General features: G+C 38.1%; 1 protein-coding gene across 1 annotated transcript; it reads right to left on the bottom strand.

Moving 5' to 3' along the window:
* Positions 1-2,809: 2,809 nt before the first annotated feature.
* LOC141400106 (post-GPI attachment to proteins factor 2-like) lies at positions 2,810-21,743 on the bottom strand. Its single transcript, XM_073979544.1, has 5 exons — positions 20,988-21,743; positions 10,946-11,149; positions 10,594-10,867; positions 10,293-10,514; positions 2,810-3,066 (listed from the first exon to the last, which is right to left on the bottom strand). The coding sequence occupies exons 1-5, from the start codon at positions 21,213-21,215 to the stop codon at positions 2,903-2,905; spliced, it is 1,092 nt and encodes a 363-aa protein (XP_073835645.1). The 5' UTR covers positions 21,216-21,743; the 3' UTR covers positions 2,810-2,902.
* Positions 21,744-22,473: the final 730 nt, after the last annotated feature.

Raw genomic sequence — 22,473 nt, 5'->3', positions numbered from 1 at the left:
ATCAAAGCGAGCAGGTCCTAAACTGAACTTTTCAGAAATTTTGTGTGGGAGGTACTCGAAGGAGTGGACCGATTGAGTCCATATTTAAACCTCATCTAAGTCTGGTAGAACTTTCACGATGTACAAGGTGTGGGCCAAATCGATTTCTTCCTTCAAGAGTTATCGTGCGCACAAATTTTCCGAACATTTTCGAAATTTTGTGGGGGAGGTACCGGAAGGAGTGGACCGATATAACCCATCGTCGAACTTAAACTAAGTTTGGGCAAAATATTACGAAAGCCAAATTTTGAACCGAATCGGTTGCTCCGTTCGAGAGTTATCGTGCGCACCAGCCAGCCAGACAGACAGACTGACGGACATGGCTAAATCAACTCCAAATTGTCTGAAACACATTTCGTCCAAACATACTTGGGGTTTAAAACCATTATTACGATGAGGCACATATACCCTCGTTAGCATAAATGCTGAGGGTATAATAATGAATTTGAGCCTCATGTGATGATACCGTTCGATTTCAATTAAATTGAGGGCCATTATACAGCGGAATCCTATGCAAATGCAAATATGGTTAGGATGGTCGTAGAGAAAATCTGATTAGACAGAAACTCTTTTTATCACAAAATAAAACGAATTAGGCACAGACATTTTTGCATGTTTTTCATATCTTGCATATTTTGACATATTTTTACATATTTGCATAAAATGATCATATGCAAAACCATATGCAAAGATTTGTGTCCTGAATATCCCACCGAAATGGCTGTAATTTGATATTATGTCTTCTTTATGATTAAGAAACTTTATACCTGAAATATGTCTGCATAGGTCCACGTCTCCATATAGCTCCCATTGAACAGTAACTCCCCATTTCCAATATGTTGAAGGTTGTGGATTCAATATCCCACCGAAATTACCGAAATTTGGTATTAAGTCTTCGTTGGGAGTATAAAACTTTCGACCTGAAATTTGTCGGTATAGGTCCACGTCTTCATATAGCCTCCATAGAACGATACCTCCCAATTTTGTTGGGTATTTTGAAGGTTATGGCTGTGATAAATATATTTCTCTATTTCATTGATTTGTCTGATGAGAATTTTAAACAGAAAAATTGTACACACAAACATTTTCGTACCTTTTAATGAAATATTTGTTGCATAAGAAAATATGTAAAATGCATAAATTTTGCATATGCAAATATTATTTGTTGCATATGCATAATTTATGCATTTTGCATAACTTTGCATATGTCATATGTTTCGATTGCAATTTAATAAGAAGCCAAAAATATGCCCAGTCCCAAAATTTGACTTGAATCGGACCAAAAATAGGGGTTGCATAAAATTCCGCTGTCTACATATCAGACATGGTAATGTTGCAATTTTTTAATGGTTGACTGAGTTTTTATGTATCACTGAAAGTGGATGTGTACAACTCCTTTCTTTTTTTGAACCCAATTTTAAAGATTTCCACGAAGACACTTTAAAAGGAATTTGTGATTCCGTGTAACTCCATCCTATTATTTCTATAATATAAATATTGCACTATATAATATTAATATTGCACTACGTATAAATATGGCGCCCAATGCGGGGCAAAGTATTTTCATAAAAATGTATTCCGTTTTAATTAAAATAAATTATAAGAATGGTTGGAATGGATTTGATTTCCTTGTAATTTGTGGCCACCCATCGGTGTGCTATAAGAAAACCTTGTTAATATTGAAACGGTGCCCCTTAAATGAAATGCATAGCAGCATAGTTAGGTAAAGTAAGGTGGTACAATTGAAATTTACTTAGTTTCTAAAAATGATTTATTATTTTCATTTTGGTTGTTGTTATTAAATAAAACATAAATTATTTTTTTTTATTAAAAATGGCTTTGCAATAAAATTCAAAATGTAGGCAAATAACCATTAATCAGACCTTAGCTTTTTTTGGTTTTGTTTTTGTTTGAAAGAATAGAAAACTTATGCGGAACTCTACAATTTGGCTAATTTAATGATCGTAATAAATATACGTAATACTGTAATTAAAAATCTATTTGTTGTTACTGTTTTATTTAAATGTTTGTGACACAAAAGGAACATATTCGATAACAATTAAGGAGAATATTATCTTAAAACAAAATAAAAAACTACAAATTAAATAAAATAAAAACATTAACAGTAACTAAATATTGAAACATAGTCAGAGATTAGGTTGGTCGCCTTGCTTTTTATGGCAAATTATAGGGGACAACTGCGACAGAAGTTGTGCATGGCTCTGGAATTGGCTTATGATATGTCATTTCCCGATGTAATCGACCAAGCCAATCCAAGACTGTGATTCTGATTTAAGGGCTGTGAAGTCGAAATTGGTTTGATCGATGGCATTGTACACGCTTTAACCAACCTAACCTAGATATTAGGTATTGGTGTAGGCTCAGATATCAGGTAAGAGAGATTCGATTTACCTTCACATGACAACCATGAACAAAATGACGACCTCATATCACGACTCCTCAGTCCTAATAAAAACTTAAACCTGGAAGCGCTTTTTACTAAACAAAAATACTAATCTAATTCAAAAAACAATGGAATAATTTAAGAAATATTTCTAAATCTTTAAATTTTAAATATTTTTCTTTTGCTTTTTTCCGGCGAAAAAACAAAAAAACGATTTAATAATAAATACATAATTTATAAACTAAGTGCGTTGGTTTTAGTTGTTTGCTTGGTTTTGCTGTTGAGTTCTGTTTCATTTCTTTTTACGATATTGAACATTATTTGTAACATTTGTTGTTGTTGTTTGCAGTTTTCATTTAACCATCGTTTCTTTTATTTTCTTTGAAGACTTGATTTCTTTGGTTTGGATATTTTGTATGGGAATTTTGGATTACTACATAGTTTCTCATTTTACGGCCTTTAATCCATTTTCAACGCTGGCTTACGCAGTAGTTCCTCCAGTTTGGCCCTCGGAGCATCAATTATCACCATATTCAACGATGAGAAATCCCAAATAATTGTGAAATGGAAAAACATATTGGCAATGGCGATCAGATATTCAAAGAAGGCAAACCAACTGAAAGCTGTGGAAGAGAGAGAAAGAACAATGAAGTGAAATATTGGGTTAATCATATAATAAAAACATAAAGGTGAGAACACAGTCAGATCTTAGCTTAATTTTCCTGTAAACTCATGGGCGCTATAAACATAATTATTTCAATATTTCAAATAAAATTCAAATTTTTAATATGAATTCTTCCCAAATAATTAGTACCGAACATAAAAATTACAGCCAAATTCTATTTTTCAGATTGAACATGTGTTTATATCAAATTGAATGTCGAAACGAAATGTCAAAAATGAAGCCAGGCGAAGAATTCAAAAGTTCAACAATTTTCAACTTTGTGGCCTGAAGCCTCGCTTCGTTGTGGCCTTTCCTATTGAAAACAGTACAATTTCACTTTTGCGCTTTGAAGCGAGGCGGAAAAAATAAGCAACAAAAATCCATTCTCGCCTTAAAGGCCTAGGTACATAAGCAGCCTCGTCAGCTTGCCTTGCTTTCCTGCTTCATTTCTGACATCTCTTCCTGTAGAGTAGGGACCACCATAATTTTCAATTATTTACAATAATTTACACAAGGGAAAAGGTAGACTTCTCTCATATCAATGCCGCTACTAAATCCAGGCAAGCATGCCAGGAAAGTTGAATCGTGCAGACCGATTTCGCTTTTGTCACCCCTAGCAAAGACTTTTGGCGTTTTACTCCTCCCCAGCACCAGAAATAGCTATTCAGTTGTCTATTATCTGCATGGTTCCGTAACAACACAGGACTACAACACCGCACCACGTCATTTCCACACATATTAGCGGAGGACTCAACCAGAACAAGCCGTGCGATAGGACAGTGTTGGTGGCTCCCGACTTATCAACAACTTTTGATACTGTCATGCACTCCAAGCTGTTTGAGGGCATTAAGCAGACTAACCTCCGGCCAAGATTGAAACGATGGATTTTATCATATGTGTCGAAGCCCGTTGTACGTGAATAGGGAGTTCCCGAAGGTAGAATGATATCGCCGGAACTGTTTTACTTCTATCTTTCAAGTATTCCGCCCCTCCATACGACATTGATATCGTAACGTATGCGAATGCTGGTACGATCTTGGGGTCAGATACCTTCTCTAATCTCTTTTTTTAGAGAAGGTATCTGGCCCAAGACTATCCGCCACTAAATCTACGGTCGCTATATTCACCAAATGGACGACGGAGGTGAGGACAGAGTTGAATATCATGGTCGATAGTAGCAGAATTCCGACCACAAACTTTCCCAAAATTCTTAGGGTCATGACCCACATTCGACAGCATGTTCATGTCGGCCGCGCAGGTCTCAGCTTTCTACGACAAGTTGAGATGTAGGAAGAAAGTCCGCACGTCCCTAGCCAGCAGCACTTTGGGTGCAGATAAAAAATCCTGTGGTTAGCTATTGGGCGCCAGTATGATCCGCGAATATAAGTGCAAGGTGGTGGAAAAATATTAAAACCTGTCAGAATGCCGTATTGAGAACTACTACATCGTCATGTCTTCAGTGGACCATCTACATGAGGAGACAGCAACACAATGGCATGCTTTTGTTGCTGTACTTGCTCGGGTGTTAACGTAAGAGCCATCCCAATCACCACATAGTGGATAGTCATGTCAGGAGGGATCTTCATGATCTAGAAAAGGAGGTCCAACGTTACAAGAGAGATCCCCTAGAGCAACATAAATAACCTGTGAATGTGGTCCTCGGAAAACACTCAACATTTATAGCAACTGAGGAGCTTCAGTTGCCACGACAAACCGGAGTAGTTTGGCTCAACTAACCTCGGGATGTCTAAATTCTTATAGGACAAGGATTGATGACACGGTGCAAAACATATACCCAGCATGCGGCACAGGCAAGCACAGTGCACCTTTTCAACAACCTCCAGCAGCTTTGTGGTTACAACTCATTGAAGCATCCTAGAACTGGAGATAGACACAGAACCAGGTTAAGCCGAACCAGGTTAAGTTGTTACAACAACAACATTACTAAATAACTGATTTTATTACACACGGGTGCCACCGTGGTGCAATGGTATGCCCGCCCGCCTTGCACGCAGAAGGTCGGTGGTTCGATTTCCCGGCCAGGCAACATCAAACATGTTTCAACGGTGGCAAAATACCCCTCAGTAATGTTGGCGACATTTCCTGAGTATTTCAGCCTTGAAAAACTTCTCCACAAGTGGTGTCTTAAGACACGCCGCACAGTGTTGCCGCGTGGACAAAAATCAAAAAATGTGATGTTAACTTTTACATATGTTTATGTTTTTTCTTACAGTAAACACATCCGATACAAGGTATCTGAAAGAATTTTGTCGATATGTGCATCCAAAATGAAGTTATAGCTCTTTAAATACGAAAAATATTGCCCAGGTAATCTAAAGCGATAATCATATGAAAATAAGGCGACATTTAAAATAACATTTTCTGAAAAATTTGTTGATAATACTAAAAGTTTTGGATGGGGATTTGATGAGTGGGCTATAAATATAACGTTTTAGTACAAAAAGTTGATATTAACTGCACATGGGCAATGTACCGTTATCAAGAAATCAAAATTTGAATTTGATAAAAAAAATCAAAATTCTTAATATTTAGTAGGGCAGATCTTTTGATTGCCACCAATTGCCACCTTGGCTCCTGTTTTCCGTTAATTGGACATCTCGCCCAAATCAAAATGTGTAAAAACATTCTGCCCATCCTTGCAACCTTCTGAGATATATCGGTTCAGATTTTATATAGCCCTCATATATATCTTTTCCCAATTTTGCTACAACTCGTTCAATTTTGATCGAATAGCCTTCAAATTTAGTATGTGTTATTTTCTTGGGCTCCTGAGTAGTTTCACCGATTTTAGCAAAAATCGGTTCAGATTTGGATATAGCCCCTATATATATCTTTCCCCGATTTTGCTATAATTCGCTCAATTTTTGATGACTAGCCTTCAAATTTAACATGTAATATTTTCTTAGGCCCCTGAGTAGCTCTACCGATTTTCACAAAAATCGGTTCAGATTTGGATATAGCCCCCATATATATCTTTCCCCGATTTTGCTATAACTCGGTCAATTTTGATCGAATAGCCTTCAAATTTAATATGTAATATTATCTTAGGCCCCTGAGTAGCTCTACCAATTTTCAAAGAAATCGGTTAAGATTTGGATATAGCCCCCATATATATCTTTCCCCGATTTTGCTATAACTCGGTCAATTTTGATCGAATAGCCTTCAAATTTGATATGTGATATTTTCTTAGGTCCCTGAATAGGTTGACCGATTTTCATAAAAATCGGTTCAGATTTGGCTATTCGATCAAAATTTACCAAGTTATAGCAAAATCGGGGAAAGATATATACGGGGGCTATATCCAAATCTGAACCTATTTTTGTGAAAATCGGTAGAGCTACTCAGGGGCCTTAGAAAATATTACATATTAAATTTGAAGGCTATTCGATCAAAATTGACCGAGTTATAGCAAAATCGGGGAAAGATATATATGGGGGCTATATCCAAATCTGAACCGATATGGACCAAAGTTGAAATTTTTCATTCCTATGCCCTTACAAGTACTTGTGCAAAAATTCATCAACCTAGGTCAACTCCTTCTATTTTTGTCCACTTTTGTATGGAAGCGGCAACACTGTGCGCCGTTCAGACTAGGCGATAAACAGTAGGTCCCATATCATTGAGCTAAATATGAATCGGGATGCACTCGTGTCGGACAAATCATTACTTCTCAGACAGAAAGCATTAGAGAACGAAAATGGTAAGGCAGAGGGGACCGCAGACCTCCAAACGATTCCCTAGCCAAGGAAGCAATAGATAAGAAAGCACGCCGAAGGGCTACTACAGTCAGTACACACATAATGATCCGAATATTTTCAGAGTAAGGGAATATCACCTGATAAGATCTAACCTCAAGTTTGTGAGGAAGCTCGAGAGGAACTATCCCCACACAAAAGAGAGGCAAGTTCTTATTAACGAAATTACCACTTCAAGAATAGGAGGAAACCCCATCGAGGTCCCTAAGGAGGTGACGACAGAGGTAACCTCTTGTTCTTCGTTCAAGTCGGCTAAGTAACAGCCTTCAAAAAAGACTGAGAACAAGTCAAAATGTCGAAGAAAGGGACTTCTCATCTGCTTCAACTCCAAAACTCCGTAAAAGGTTGAGTGAACAAAGGAAAACTATTCATAAGGTGCAAACGCCTACAAAAACACTGAGAAGAAGCTAAAAAAGGCAAAGAAGGTATCCAAATCCTCCGTGATGGATTCACTTGGCTTCTCATGTGTCTCAACTCCAAAGATCCGCAAGAGAGTCAGCTGATGAACAAAGGAAAGCCATACGACTTCGAAGCAAACGCGAGCAGACGAAGCAATGACGAGTCTGTGACAGCGTCAATTACATCAAAGGTTGGTAGTCTTATATCGACCAATCCAAAATCACAACCAGTGGTTGCGCGAATAAATTGACACTATCAAAGTCGATCAAATCGCCTGCGTCGTATGCTTCGGTGCTGTTGAGGTTAGTGAGTAGATCACGTCTAGAGAGACCAAAATCTCTTCAGTTGGTGCATCTTCGTCGAACGTTTGCGATTGCGAGCAAGAATAACGCGAAACTCAGCTCTTTGCTGAAACCATGAAACAAACGTCTAAATCATCCCAAATGATCTCCGACTAGCAATCATTGTCAAGGTTGATCCCAATGGACGGTGATTGTCATTCGTTGCTGGTGGAATGTCATCTTGAGGACATTCTCTTCTCTGACGTTGTGAACCAGAGCAAGGTACTAAGTCTCGGCCATGAAGCTCAATGCAAGGTAGTCAAAGTCATTACCACGGAGAATAAGAAATCGGTAGATTTTAGTTCACTTTGAGAAGGCAGTAGGCTGGTGACTGTACATAGTGAACTAAAATCTACCGATTTCTTATTCTCCATGGTACTGTCACGCAGGAGCTTTGGGAGGAGCTCGGGAAATTTTTAATGCGACGCAAATCCTCACCACTTCCACTGGAGAAGCCAGTTCTGATTGGGATGTCTCCAATGTTAATTTCAATAAGTACAAACTTGAAATCAAAAAATTTAAGCGTAGGTCATGTGTCAGTTTTATTGAGTCTATAGAGAGAGTTAATGCAGCGGATGTAGTGGCTGGAGCGCACCATAACTCCTGAACGGATCAGCCGATTCGGTCCAAAATTTGGCCTTCTTATATCAGTCCACTCCCTCGGGTGCCTCCCATACAACATTTTTCGGAAAAAAAACGATGCGCACTGTCGAAGGATGTAACCGATTTGATCCATACTTTGTATATTGTAATATTTTTACCAGGCATAGATGAGATTCGAATATGGACTATCTCGGTCCACTCCCTCTGGTACCTACCACACAAAAATTGGGAAAAGTTTAGATTTGTATACCCTCCGCAATAATTGAGTTAGGGCGCAATATGTTTGCACACGAGTATCTTTTTTCCATAGGCTGGTCAAGTTCGAAGATAGGCTATATCGGCCGACGTTTTGGTATAGCCCCCATATAACGGGGGCTACAATTCTTAACCGAACTATCTGTAATTGGACATTTAAGGTTCTTAGGAGTCACAACACTACGCCACCAAAAACTGTCAACATAGGTCCATGTTTAGGTATTTTGGTATTTTGTCTTCGTTTGGGGGTATTTAACTTTCCCCTTTAAATTTGTCGGCACGCCTTCGGTAGAACGATAACTCCCGATTTTTGGTATTTTAAAGGTTGGGGAGTCATCGCTGGGGTATTCAACGTCCCACCTCTAAATTTATTGTTATATGTCCACGCCCTCATATAGCCTCCATAGAGTGGTACCTCCCAATTTTAAGTATTTTTAAGCTGTGGCCACAATAAACCACCAAAATGGCTGAAATTTGGTATTTAGTCTTCGTTGGTGGTGTAAAACTTTCCCCCAGAAATTTGTCGGTACCGGTCTACGCCTTCATATAGCCCCTATAGAACGACACCTACAACAAACAACCCACCGAAATGGCTGAAATTTGGTATTTAGTATACGTTGGAGGTAAAAACCTTTCCAACGTTTCGATATAGCCTTCATAGAACGGTAACTCCCGATAATCGTAATTCTGAAGGTTGTGCCGTCAATATTCCACCGAAAGACTGAAATTTGTTATTTAGTCTTCCATGGGATTATAAGATATTCCAGAAGAGAACTATCAGCATAGGTCCATGTCTTCCTATATCCCCCATAGAAGCGTACCTCTTGATTTTCGGTATTTTGAGGATTTAGTCACATTATTTTACCGAAATATCGGAAATTTTCTATTTAGTCTTCTTTTAGTCTAAAAACTTTCGGCCAGAAATTTGTAGGTATAGATCGACATTTTGCTATAGCCCCCATAGAACGGTACCTCCCGAATTTCATTATTTTGAAGGTTAGCCAAATTGTTTTACCGAAATTTCTGAAATTTGGTCCTTAGTCTTCTTCATAAACGAAAGGAAACTAATTGTTCAATTTTACTTCAATACAACTCATGGTGGAGGGTATAACTAGTTCGGCCCGGCCGAACTTAACGCCGTTCTTACTTCTTATTTTAGTTATTGGAGTCTGAATGGTTCGAGAGATTTTTTTCGTCCGAAAATGAACTAATAAAATTCCTCTATATGCCTCTCACTCTATTTAAAACGCGTAACATAACTCATGAAATGCAATAAGCTGGTCTGAACGTCGTGCTTGTCCCAGGACAGTCCAGTGCAAAGGTGTCATCAAGTAAATTGGACTTTTTCAATGCCTTCTAAAAATGCTTACAAAATATACATTGTGATGTCTTTTTTTTGCCACCGTGGTGCAATGGTATGCACGCCCGCCTTGCACGCGGAAGGTCGTGGGTTCGATTCCCCGGCCAGGCAACATCAAAAATTTCCAACGCTGGCAAAATACCCCTCAGTGATGTTGGCGACATTTCCTGAGTATTTCAGCCTTGAAAAACTTCTCCAGAAGTGGTGTCTTAAGACACGCCGTTCGGACTCGGCGATAAACAGTAGGTCCCATATCATTGAGCTTAATATGAATCGGGGTGCACTCATTGATATGAGAGAAGTCTCTCTTGTCCCGTATGGGATGTTATGGAACAATGTTTTTTTTTGTTGATGTCTTTTTTAGATAAAAAAAATAAATTATCTCCTTTTTTCCGTTTTGTTTGCTTATAAGAATCTACCAAAATCAATTTTTACTATCCTCTTTACTTACCCAAAACATGACAATAGAAACGATGCTTGGCAAAGAAAATCAACAAGCCGATGGTACTTAAAATCGACATGGCAAATAGGATTTTCTTCCATTTGATTGAGTCCCGCTGTTTCTGTGATAGCTCAGTGTGGTCTTCGTGAATGGCACCGTTCAGTTTAATTGTGGCCAACATATGGCACAGCGAACAAATCATAAAAGTAATGAAAATCCTTTCGTGCACAGCTGGAAGAAAAACACATTTAATTAATCAATTTTTCTAATCGAAAACGTACAATGATGGACAGAGAAACAATCAACTCACGATAATTTTCACGATTCGATACATAGGTAACACCACCCAACGATGCTATTTCAATGCAATTCAATACCAATATCAGTGTTACCAGAGCACCCAAATTGCCCACTTTTTCCGGCCGTTCCTTTTGCAGTTTGGCCAACATGCTGCGATAATAGTTCTTATAGATGAACGCTATGGGTATACGTGGACCCAGGTGTAAGGCAATGCTAAAACGCCAAAAATAACGTTGTGGACTAACACCTGTAATTGCACTTATTGAGGGTACAATATTGTAAACCTAAATTGCAGGGGAGGAGAAGAATATTCTGCATTATTAGGGATATATATAGGGGTGCATCGTTTTCGTGGAACTTACTCGACAATGTGTCTCATGTACGTCATCATATTGGAAGACATAGGCTGTAACGAAACATGTAAACAGTGTAACCAGCGGCAAGAGAGCTGTTACCACACAAATCCGATGAAAACTTGTAAAAATGTGTACACCAAAGAGGAAATCCGCTGATGCGGATGCGTTTTGTGTCAGTGAACATGCGGTTGTTATTGTTTCTTTGTAGGTCTGAAAAGAAACGTAAAGGAAGTCTGTTAAGTAAATGTGTAGATCGAGAATTTCAATAATAAAATTTTATTTAGGAAAATTTTAATTAAGGCCTTCTACGGATGGAAGACAATTTTGAGGTCTTCTATAAATAGAATGCCACACTAAGAAGAACTACTTATGATTTTCTCTACACGCAGAACAATTTATGTTAGAAATATGTTTGGATCCAAACAAATATATGTTTGGGAACGGTTGCAAACAAATATATGTTTGGATCCAAACAAATATATGTTTGCAACATTTTGTAACATATCTCAATTTGATATGTTTGGGTAAAACATACTTTTTATGTTAGAACATTTTTTTCATGGGTGGAGGGAGGATGTTTGTCAACGAGAGTAATAACAGTGCTCTCGCGTCTGTGGAATGCTGCTATATAATAAAGAGTTGTGTGTATTGTATAATAGAAGACATAGAAGCGAAGAAGGGGGCTTTGGTGGCATGTATGCGTCAAACTCGTGTGTTTCTTGTTTTGTTGTTGTTAACCAACGAAGAAGAAAAGAACAAATGATATGAATTATATTTTTTTCTTTCTTCAGTGTTTTAGTTGCCTTTGTAGAGTCAAGACGGTACAGTGAGTGAATAAATCAGTGTTTTGTGTTTTCTTAAAGAAATTGTGTTTTTAGTAAATTAAATGCCCAATACATTTTATAATTGAATCGGAAAGTTGAATGGAATTATTTTATTGGACAAGGAAGAAATCGCATTTAATATTGGTAATTACATACATACTTATGTATATTTGGAATATGACATATCCATATTTATTTATTACATAATCATTTGATTCTAGATGCCGATTCCCCGCTGATGATTTCAACTAAGAGGACAATTTGTTTTATTTCACAACTAAGGAGAAGCGTTCAACTACGTTTCTATATATTTTTCCTTTTTAAAAGTGTGACTACAAATTATTTCAATCAGTTTTTCTTTTATTAAAGTGTGTTATGTATTTCTTTGGAATTTTGTATGTACCTATGTGTTTGTTGTTCTTTTGCCTTTTAATAAAAAACCACAACATTTGTGTGTATACTATAGAGATAGCCAGTGAGCTCTTACTGAGAGCAAGTGAGCACACATTTTAAAGTGTTTTACATTGAATTTTACGCTCCCTTGCTCTCAATAAGCGCCCAAACATAAAATTGTTTCCACCCAAACATATCTTTGTTTGCACCCAAACATATACATCTTTGCACCCAAACATATATATGTTTACACCCAAACATATATTTGTTTCCACCCAAACATATATATGTTTGCAGACCCAAACATATATTATGTTTGGGACTGTTGCAAACATACATATATATGTTTGCTGCAAAATATGTTTGGGACATATTTTAGAGAGGCCGATTTTTTTTTTGCGTGTAGATAGAAAACATCATTTAGATGTTCTATAGATGGAGGACCATTTTAAACTCTATTATAGATAGATGAGCTCCTAAAGTATTATAAATATAGAAGACCTTACGGAGGTCTTGTATTTATACAATATTTTAGGAGATCTTTCGTAGAAAGAAATCCTGTTTAAGTTCCCCTATATATAGAAGATCTTCTTAAAGTCTTCCATATAGAATACATCCATTAGGCATACTTTAGACAGAGGACCTTCTTAAAGGCCTAGGTACATAAGCAGCCTTGCCTGGTTGCCTTGCTTGCCGGCTTAATTTCTGACATAATAAAAATAAAAGAACAAAGAAGGCCGAGCCAATTTCGCAATACACCTTTTTCAGATGTAATTCGAAACATTTTAGTTGTAATTCGTAACATTTCATTTGTAATTCGAGAATTCTATTTGTAATTCGTAACATTGCATTTGTAATTCGAATTATTCCATTTGTAATTTGAATTATTCCATTGCTAATTCGAATTATCCCATTTGTAATTCGAATTATTCTATATGTAATTCGAATTACAAATGGAATAATTCGAATTTCAAATGGAATAATTCGAATTACAAATGGAATAATTCGAATTGCAAATGGAATGATTCGAATTACATATGGAATAATTCGAATTACAAATGGAATTCTCGAATTACAAATGAAATGTTACGAATTACAAATAGAATTCTCGAATTACAATTAAAATAATTCGAATTACATCTGAAAAAGGTGTAGCTTGCCCTTTTCTTCTTTATTCTTTTATTTTTATTATTTTCTCTTTTTTATTATTATATAAGGGTCATATATACCTCCTTAAGATCTTTTATAAATAAAACATCTTCTTATGGTTGTTTAGCAGAAACTTTAAAGTCTTATATAGACAGAAGAAGCTCCTTAACCACTTCGATAGAAGACTTCCTCAAAGTCCACAATAGCTAGAAGACCGCACAAAGGTGCTCCACTGATAGAAGAGCTCCTTGAGGACCTGTGCAAATGTTAAGTCTTCTGCAAATAGAAGACAACATCTTTTTATAGAAGATCACAAGGTCAATTATAGAAGACCACCAGGTCTTCTTATAGAAAACTTCATATAGAAGACTACAAGTATTTCTTATAGTCGACCAAAAGAACCACAAAGTCGTCATTTAGGTGTTCTTAAAATCGTTCTATATAAAAAAATCTCCTTAAGCTCTTCTATATAAAGAGGACCTCCTAAAGCTCTTTTATAGACCATTTTAAGTTCACCTTTTCCAAGAGAGTTTCCATACTTCAGAACTGTCCGAGGGCAACCGAAGACAGACCTGACTCTACACGTCACTTAAACCTTTGTGGTATCTCAGACTACGTAACGTGACAATATGATCACATACATAACACAACAACTACTACTACCAAGGAACCCCTTACAGTCATGGGTAAACAGCGCTTTTACAACACTACACCATACATAGACTCTACCTGACACTAGTGGTATAACAGGCCATACACTGATAAATTTAACTCCAGTGTATTTTTGCAACCATTGTAGTCAGTGCTTATGATGTATAATTCGCATTCACTTCATGCCTCAAGGCACTCATATATTTCAGAGTTGGTTGCTGATGGTGAACTGGCTACTGCAGGGAGTTAGCTACAAGGGTTGGAACTAAAGGCTGTTCTAAATTCGCCAACGTACAACTTCGTGTTACCAAGTTGGGAATAAATTGCACCGGACCTCCATTCGGCACTGGACCATCGGGTTTTTCAGTTCTAAGCGGCTTTTGAGTCATCTGTTCCATTCGGCACTGGACCTTCGGGTTTTTCAGTTCTACAGGGATCTTGAGTCATCTGTTCCATTCGGCAGTGTACCTTCGTATTTTTCAGTTATACAGAGCCTTCGGCACATCTGTTCCATTCGGCACTGGACCTTCGGGTTTTCCAGTTCTACAGGGCTTTGGGTTTTTCAGTTCTACAGGGCTTAGGAGTCATTTTTCCCATTCGGCAATGGAACTTCGGGTTTTCAGTTCTACAGGGTCTTTGGGTCAGCTGTTCCACTGTTTGGGTAATAGTAGTACATTGTAGAAGCTAGATCGTATCCCTGGACTAAAGTCCAAACGACGAATCCATCGTGTCAACACCCGAACGCCGATCATCTGCAGCCGAACACCGAATACATCGTCTTCCCGATCATCTACAGCCGAGCGCCGAACTCATCGTCTTCCCTATCATCTTCAGCGGAACACCGAATTCATCGTTTTCCCGATCATCTGCAGCCGAACGACGAATTCATCGTTTTCCCGATCATCGACAGCTAAACACCGAATACATCGTCTTTCCGATCAGCTGCAGCCGAACACCGAATACATCTTCTTTCAGTTCTACATGGCTTTCGAGTCATTTTTCCCATTCGGCAATGGAACTTCATGGTTTTCAGTTTTACAGGGCCTTCGGGTCAGCTGTTCCAATGTTTGGGTAATAATTGTAGAAACTAGATCGTAGCCCTGGACTAACACCCAAACGACGAATCCATCGTGTCAACACCCGAACGCCGATCATCTGCACCCGAACACCGAATACATCGTCTTCCCGATCATCTACAGCCGAGCGCCGAACCCATCGTCTTCCCTATCATCTTCAGCGGAACACCGAATTCATCGTTTTCCCGATCATCTACAGAGTGCCGAACCCATCGTCTTCCCTATCATCTGCAGCCGAACACCGAATTCATCGTCTTGCCGATCATCTGCAGCCGAACACCGAATTCATCGTCTTCCCGATCACCGACAGCTAAACACCGAATAGATCGTCTTTCCGATCATTTACAGCTAAGCGCCAAACCCTTCGTTTTCCCGATCATCTGCAGCAGAACAGCGAATACATCGTCTTCCCGATTATGGGAAGGGGCTAATCTTCCTGCTACTACCTTAACTGAGATACCGTCTACAAGGGTATTTCCAGCTTTGGTTCACCGGTTTTGTTTCCACCGTGGAAAAGGAACTCCTGTTGAAAATGCTGGAGCTTCATAATCCAAATCTTAATAATAAGTCTAACACTCTGTAACGAGGATGGAGAGATGGTTGTAAGAGTAGCTGTGTGTGTGTTTGCAGATCAACCTGCATCACTGCAAAACCGCTGCCACCGAACTACTCTTGTCCCTTAAAAACTCTGAAGTGGACATTGCCTTGGTCCAGTATCCATATATGTATCTATAAGAATAGGGACCTTGGACTAAGTAATGCCAATTTCGACGTCTTTGGTGCGTTTGAAGGGGACAAGACTTGTAATCTAATATTTCTATCGTTACAGCAATGGTGACATATGCACTGTTAGGCTGGAACATGGTATGGGGAAAGCCACACTTCTATCCTCGGTATACATGCTCTTTTAGAACCCGGACCCACCAACCCTGCGTGTCCGACGCAGCTAGGTTTCGAAGAATATACATCAAATACATTGGAAATATCAAGAAACCAAACCTACGTACCATAGGCAGCTCTGAAGCATGGCACGGCACATAAGAAGCATGGCATTCTTGCTGAAGTCATATCTGATAAAAGACTAAAGACCAAGTTCGACCTAATAAAAAGATTTCAGAATCACATTTGAATTAGGTCAAACTTGGTCTTTAGTCATTTACCAGATATGACTTAAGCAAGAATGCCATGCTTCGTATGTGTCGAGGCCTTTAGTCTCCTAACAGGAACCCATTTTCCAGGCTGCAAGGACGCGGATACCGTCAGCACTGAGTGTGACGACTTCCTAATCCAAGCAGACGTTGATTTGGTTCTTATTGAAAGGGTATAGCACCGGCAACGCTTCTAGTTGAATTACCGAGAATATACTGAGCTTGTCTGACTTTCTATTGTGTATCGGGCCTGTGAACAGAGCTGAGTCACTTACATTCTTAAAGCAGGGAAATCTCGTCTCTCTACACCGAAAGACTACAGACCCATTAGCCTATCCTCCTTTCTTCTCAATACTCTCGAAAGATTGATCGACCTTGAGATTAGGAGCCATGTAGACACCGCCTCTTGAAGCAACTCACAACATGCCTATATTAAAGGTAAATCTGTAGAATCTGCATTTCATGAGGTGGTGGGTTATATTGAAAGGAACATGGAAAATTAAATCTTTACATTTACAATGTGGAACTTGAATCGATTGACCCTGACATGTTGGATAAGTAAAATGCTAGAAAGCAGAATAATAAATTCAAACATTAAATTAGGGAAACAGTAACCAGGGGTCCCCCTCAGGACGGAGTGCTTTCGCCATTACTGTGGCTACACGTAATCCACAATATACTGACGGAACTGGATAATCAGGGCACTAAAGTTATCGCGTACGCAGATGATGTAGTGCTATTTATGTCTGGCAAATTCCTACCCACAATTTCGGAGCTTATTCAAGGAGATTTATCAACTTACAGGTTTCCTCTACTCCAAATCTACTCTGGATGATCACAATGAATGTCTCCTCGTAGCACAGAAGTGGCCTAACCCAAGATCACCATTAGAGAGAAGAATCTCCTTACAATCTTCCTGAGATAGAAGACCTCCTTTTTTAGGGTAGTATCAATGTCCCTTTAAGTAGGTTTTCTATGGACTGAATAATTTGGCCTTCTATCCCAAGAAGAATACAGATAGAAGGCTTTTCTAGGGTTTACATATACTGTCGGACCTCCATTATCCGTAATGGTCGGGAATTGAGGCATTACAGATAATCAATGTACACTATTTATCGGATAATGAAGGTACCATGGTACAATAAAGTAGAGGTAGGCCAGGTATGAAAATCACTGAGAAATGCCACCCTGCAGCCATGGCTTAAAACGTCAAATGGCATGGTACAATAATAATGGTAGATGTACCTGCATAGATATCCCGTATTACAAAAACATATGGAACTTAGAGCTTCACTTTTTATATGTTAAAAGTGCCATATAGTGTAAAAACATTTCTTTAGCTAGGCTCCAGTATATTCCTGTTGGTAAAGTGTTCCAAAAATAGCAAAAGTTCTTCCCAAACTTATGACAGTGAAAAAATGCCATTCACTTATTTTCTACTTGACAAGTTTGGCTAATCTGACATCGTGATTGCTGGCATCCGATTTGCAGATAAATGTCAGCAGAATTTTTACAAAAATTGGAATTTTTACATTCCCGTACTTTTGGAACAAATTTAAATTAATATCAATATTTGATAAATCGTCCATTCGTAGGTTTTGCTAAAAAAAATCAACAATTTTATTTTGCCACGCAAATACACATTTTTTGTCCTTGTTTTCAATTTTAAGATATAGTGTTACAGCAGAAGTTTTTTGTTGGAACAATTCAGCGATACATCTACCTTTATGATAGCATAATGTCAAAAACAGTACAAAATGTCAACCCTGCTTTTGACAGATTGGGCCATAAAAATAAAAAAATTGTAATCAGCTGTTAGCTGTGGCCTACCTTTACTTTATTCTACCATGGAAGGTACACTGTTTCTGTTTTTTAATAAAAAATATGTGTTCATGCAATATTTATAAATAAGAGCAATTAGGAATTTGATGCGAAGTTTGAAAGATTGAAACTTTGCTAAAATTCGTTTGTCCATTAAAATTGGGTCGAATAAACTACAATCCCGGATCATAAAGATTTTCACAGTTAATCGGCGTGAATTTGACAAAAATAATCTGTGTTTTCCTTTCCCTAGTAATGCAGGTTTACGGATAATAGATTTCCTAATAATCGAGCTTCGACTGTATAAATAAAACCTTTTGCATATGTATCTTCAAGTCCTAATTGTTGCTTGTTACTGTCCCACAATCTTCATCTACTTTTAATCATGACAATTGATGATGCCGAGTTATGCTCAACATTATTGACATAATGTCATAATACACATTGACATTCGAATAATTACATTCATCCATTCAATTCAATATGAATTCCGCTTAGGCTCAGCATTATTCAAATACCGTATAACCATGACCCACATTCCAATGAAAACAATACTGGCTGCTGGTGATTAAGGAAATCTTAACATTCTTGCAAAAGAATTATCCTTCATGGAGGAATCCTTCTTCATTCTGGCTGTAAATGGTTCAAACCAACACCGCACACACACTAATAATACGAGATGTGGACAGAGTGATAAAAAAGGAGAGGGCACACAATGCAAGAAATTGTGTCACACCATCATCAGAGCAACACATGTATTACTTTTTATCATGTTATTCGCATACGAACAAAACGAAAGAGCTAAACATGGATAACGGAAGTACGAAATTGCCGCCAATGCAAAGTGGAAAAACAAAGCATGGCGGACAAACAGTTGGGGGATGCTTTTTCTCTCATTCTTTCTAACATGGAGTGACAGTGGCATCATAACGAAATAACGAAAATATTTGGCTAAAGGATAACAAGATGGATAATAAAACAAACACAAATGTATTACAAAATACCAAAAAAGTGACAGATAAAAAAATACAAATAGGGTTGCTGCTGCTGATGATGATGCGATAACAAGTGTGCGATGAACATGAACTTGTTGGGCATGAATGAAAGTAAAATGTTGAAAATGTGGTTGGCATATTCGTGTGAATGGGTTAGTGGAAGAGAAAAACGAAAATGTGAGGTAGCACTCCGAATGCCCATTTACGAGGGCGATAGCAATGATTAGGGGAAAAGGGGAGGTTCAGTGAGAAGACCACTTCTATGAGAGAAGCTCGTGGTTTTCTTTAAGAAGGCTTTGAATCAGAAAGATTTGTGGTCTTAAAAAAGAAAATGTTGTGGGCTTGTACTTTGCGGTCTTCTATAAGGAAGACATAGTGGTCATCTTTAAGAAGCCATAGTGTAGTCTTCTATAAAAAGACCATGTAGAATATCTTATGGTCTTCTATTGGAAGACCTTGTGATATTCTATAAGAAGACATTGTGGTCTTCTATAAAAGGACCTTGTGGTGTTATGTGATCTGATGTGATCTTCCAACACGAATTTGTGGTCTTCTAGGAGAAGAACTTGTGGCCTTCTGTAAAAGGACCTTGTGGCGATCTGTATGAAGTCCTTGTGGTTTTCTAAACGAAGACCTTGTTGTTTTCTATACGAAGACCTTGTGGCCTTCTAAACGAAGACCTTGTGGTCTTCTAAACGAAGACCTTGTGGTCTTCCAAACGAAGACCTTGTGGTCTTCTAAACGAAGACCTTGTGGTCTTCCAAACGAAGACCTTGTGGTCTTCTATACGAAGACCTTGTGGTCTTTTATACGAAGACCTTGTGGTCTTCTATACGAAGACCTTGTGGTCCTCTATACGAAGACCTTGTGGTCTTCTAAACGAAGACCTTGTGGTCTTCTAAACGAAGAACTTGTGGTCTTCTATACGAAGACCTTGTGGTCTTCTATACGAAGACCTTGTGGTCTTCTAAACGAAGACTTTGTGGTCTTCTATACAAAGACCTTGTGGTCTTCTATACAAAGATCTTGTGGTCTTCTACACGAAGACCTTGTGGTCTTCTACACGAAGACCTTGTGGTCTTCTACACGAAGACCTTGTGGTCTTCTACACGAAGACCTTGTGGTCTTCTACACGAAGACCTTGTGGTCTTCTACACGAAGACCTTGTGGTCTTCTAAACGAAGACCTTGTGGTCTTCTATACAAAGACCTTGTGGTCTTCTATACAAAGACCTTGTGGTCTTCTATACAAAGACCTTGTGGTCTTCTATACGAAGACCTTGTGGTCTTCTATACGAAGACCTTGTGGTCTTCTATACGAAGACCTTGTGGTCTTCTATACGAAGACCTTGTGGTCTTCTATACGAAGACCTTGTGGTCTTCTATACGAAGACCTTGTGGTCTTCTATACGAAGACCTTGTGGTCTTCTATACGAAGACCTTGTGGTCTTCTATACGAAGACCTTGTGGTCTTCTATACGAAGACCTTGTGGTCTTCTATACGAAGACCTTGTGGTCTTCTATACGAAGAACTTGTGGTCTTCTATACGAAGACCTTGTGGTCTTCTATACGAAGAACTTGTGGTCTTCTATACGAAGACCTTTTGGTATTCTATCCTCTTCTATTCTTTCAATCAGTTGAACATTCGTCCACAATATTTGGTATCTTATCGATAATCGTCCTTATAATCCACCTCTAAACGCATAAGGCAAGGCTCTAAGTATCTTTCCCGAAACTATCAAAAGCCTCCCTCGTTTTATGCACACGCAAAAAAGTGCTCTACTCATGGTTGAGTAAATGTAATGTAGTAACGTTAAGGGTGGTGGTGGTGGTGTGATTGTACTGATGGTGACGATGGTGGTGGTTTCTGCAAGCGATGATGACAATGATGTCTTGGTCTTCCTATTACTTTGAATGTGAATGTGGCAAAAGTACAATTCTTAACATACAGGTTACATAATTGCAAATAGATTTTTTTTTTAATTGCTTACCTCATTTGTAGTGGTGTTGGTGGTGATAGTTCCAATAAATTTTGAATCCTTGTTGATGGCTGATTCCTTATCAGCATCTTGTTGTGATGATGTCTTAGATTTTGATGCATCCTTTAGATTTGTACTACTAGCACTGCGACTGCGAGTTCCGCTATCAGTTTTCGAGGAGATAGCAGCAGAAGGTGAGGCGGTACGTTTGCTGCTACTTGTCACACGTGAATCACTCATTGTACTTTTTTAAGGTTATTATTAAATTAGATATTTTGCAATTTTTTAACAAATGGAAAACAATTTTCTGTTCCAATCGGTACGCACGCAATTTACGATTTAACAGAACTCCTGACACTCATTTACACTCAACGTATACCAACAAACACCCACACAATAAGTTTTAGGACATTTTTTTCCTTTTTGCACTCTTTGATTCTCTCTTTTTTCGCTTATTTTTGCTTTTGTTTCCTTCCTTCTTCCTTTCCGAATGTTTAATGGATTATATAAAATTATGTATTTTTAGTTACAAATTGAGGAAAACATGGATTTGTAATTTTTCGTTTGTTATATCTGCTTCTTTTTTATGTGGAAGGTTTTGACACTTTTTGAAATAATTTATTTATTGTCCTTCCTTTCACTATTTCAATGTAATTTTTTGTGTACTTTCTTTTCAATAAAATTTACAATTTTATTACACGAACATCCTCTGTAGACCGACCGTTTGGTGATGTCGTGACTTTTGCAAAGGAAACAAGAAACAGGACTAAAATGTCATGAAATAACGGTAAAGAGAAATGGCGATTTCTAGTTAGGGTTGCCATAAAATAGTTTTATATTACTGTCTTCTTGGCATGTGTGATAATGACGTATAGATGGCGTTGTGAATTGCGTTCATAAACGTTAAAGGTTCAAATGCAATGAACTTTGTAGCTTGCTCCACGCTCAATTTCATGTAAAAGACTAAAGGCCGCGGCACATATGGTTCGTTGAGTGTCGCGTTACAACAACCACATGAAAACAGTGTATATATGTTTGAAGTTTTAATGTGGTTGTGGTAATAAACGCGTAACGCGACTCAAGGCCTGAGTACATAAAGGCCTAGGTACATAAGCTGCCTCGCCTGGTTGCCTTGCTTGCTTCTGATAAAAGAAAAAAAGAGAAGGGCAACCCAGTTCGAAATTTACTCGGCCTCCTTTATTCTTTTATTATTATGTCAAAAATGGAGCAAGAAAGCAAGGCAACCAGGCAAAGCAGCTTATGTACCCAGGCCGAGGAAATTTCGAACTGGGTTGCCCTTTTATTTTTTACTCTTTTATCAGAAGTAAGCAAGGTAAGCAGGCAAGGCAGCTTATGTACGCAGGCCTTTAAGATGCCTCGCCTGCTTCCCTACTTCATTTCTGACATAATAAAAATAAAAGAATTAACAAGGCAGAGCCAATTTTGAACTAGGTTGTCCTTTTCTTCTTTATTCTTTTATTTTTGTTATGTCAAAAAT

Source organism: Musca autumnalis, unplaced genomic scaffold (assembly GCF_047663935.1).
Source record: "Musca autumnalis isolate F117 unplaced genomic scaffold, ASM4766393v1 scaffold_3, whole genome shotgun sequence".
Classification (NCBI taxonomy): Eukaryota; Metazoa; Arthropoda; class Insecta; order Diptera; family Muscidae; genus Musca; species Musca autumnalis.
The sequence above is the reverse complement of the archived record's forward strand: the minus strand, read 5'-3'. Positions and strand labels throughout refer to the sequence as shown.

What these genes read in the sequence shown, in the direction of transcription:
- LOC141400106 (XM_073979544.1), bottom strand. Translation starts at nt 21,215, where the DNA reads ATGAGTGATTCACGTGTGACAAGTAGCAGCAAACGTACCGCCTCACCT. An exon ending in CCAACACCACTACAAATGAG is followed by an intron (nt 11,150 to 20,987) that starts GTAAGCAATTAA and finishes GTTTCTTTTCAG; the next exon opens with ACCTACAAAGAAACAATAAC. An exon ending in TTTCTATTGTCATGTTTTGG is followed by an intron (nt 3,067 to 10,292) that starts GTAAGTAAAGAG and finishes TCTCTTCCACAG; the next exon opens with CTTTCAGTTGGTTTGCCTTC.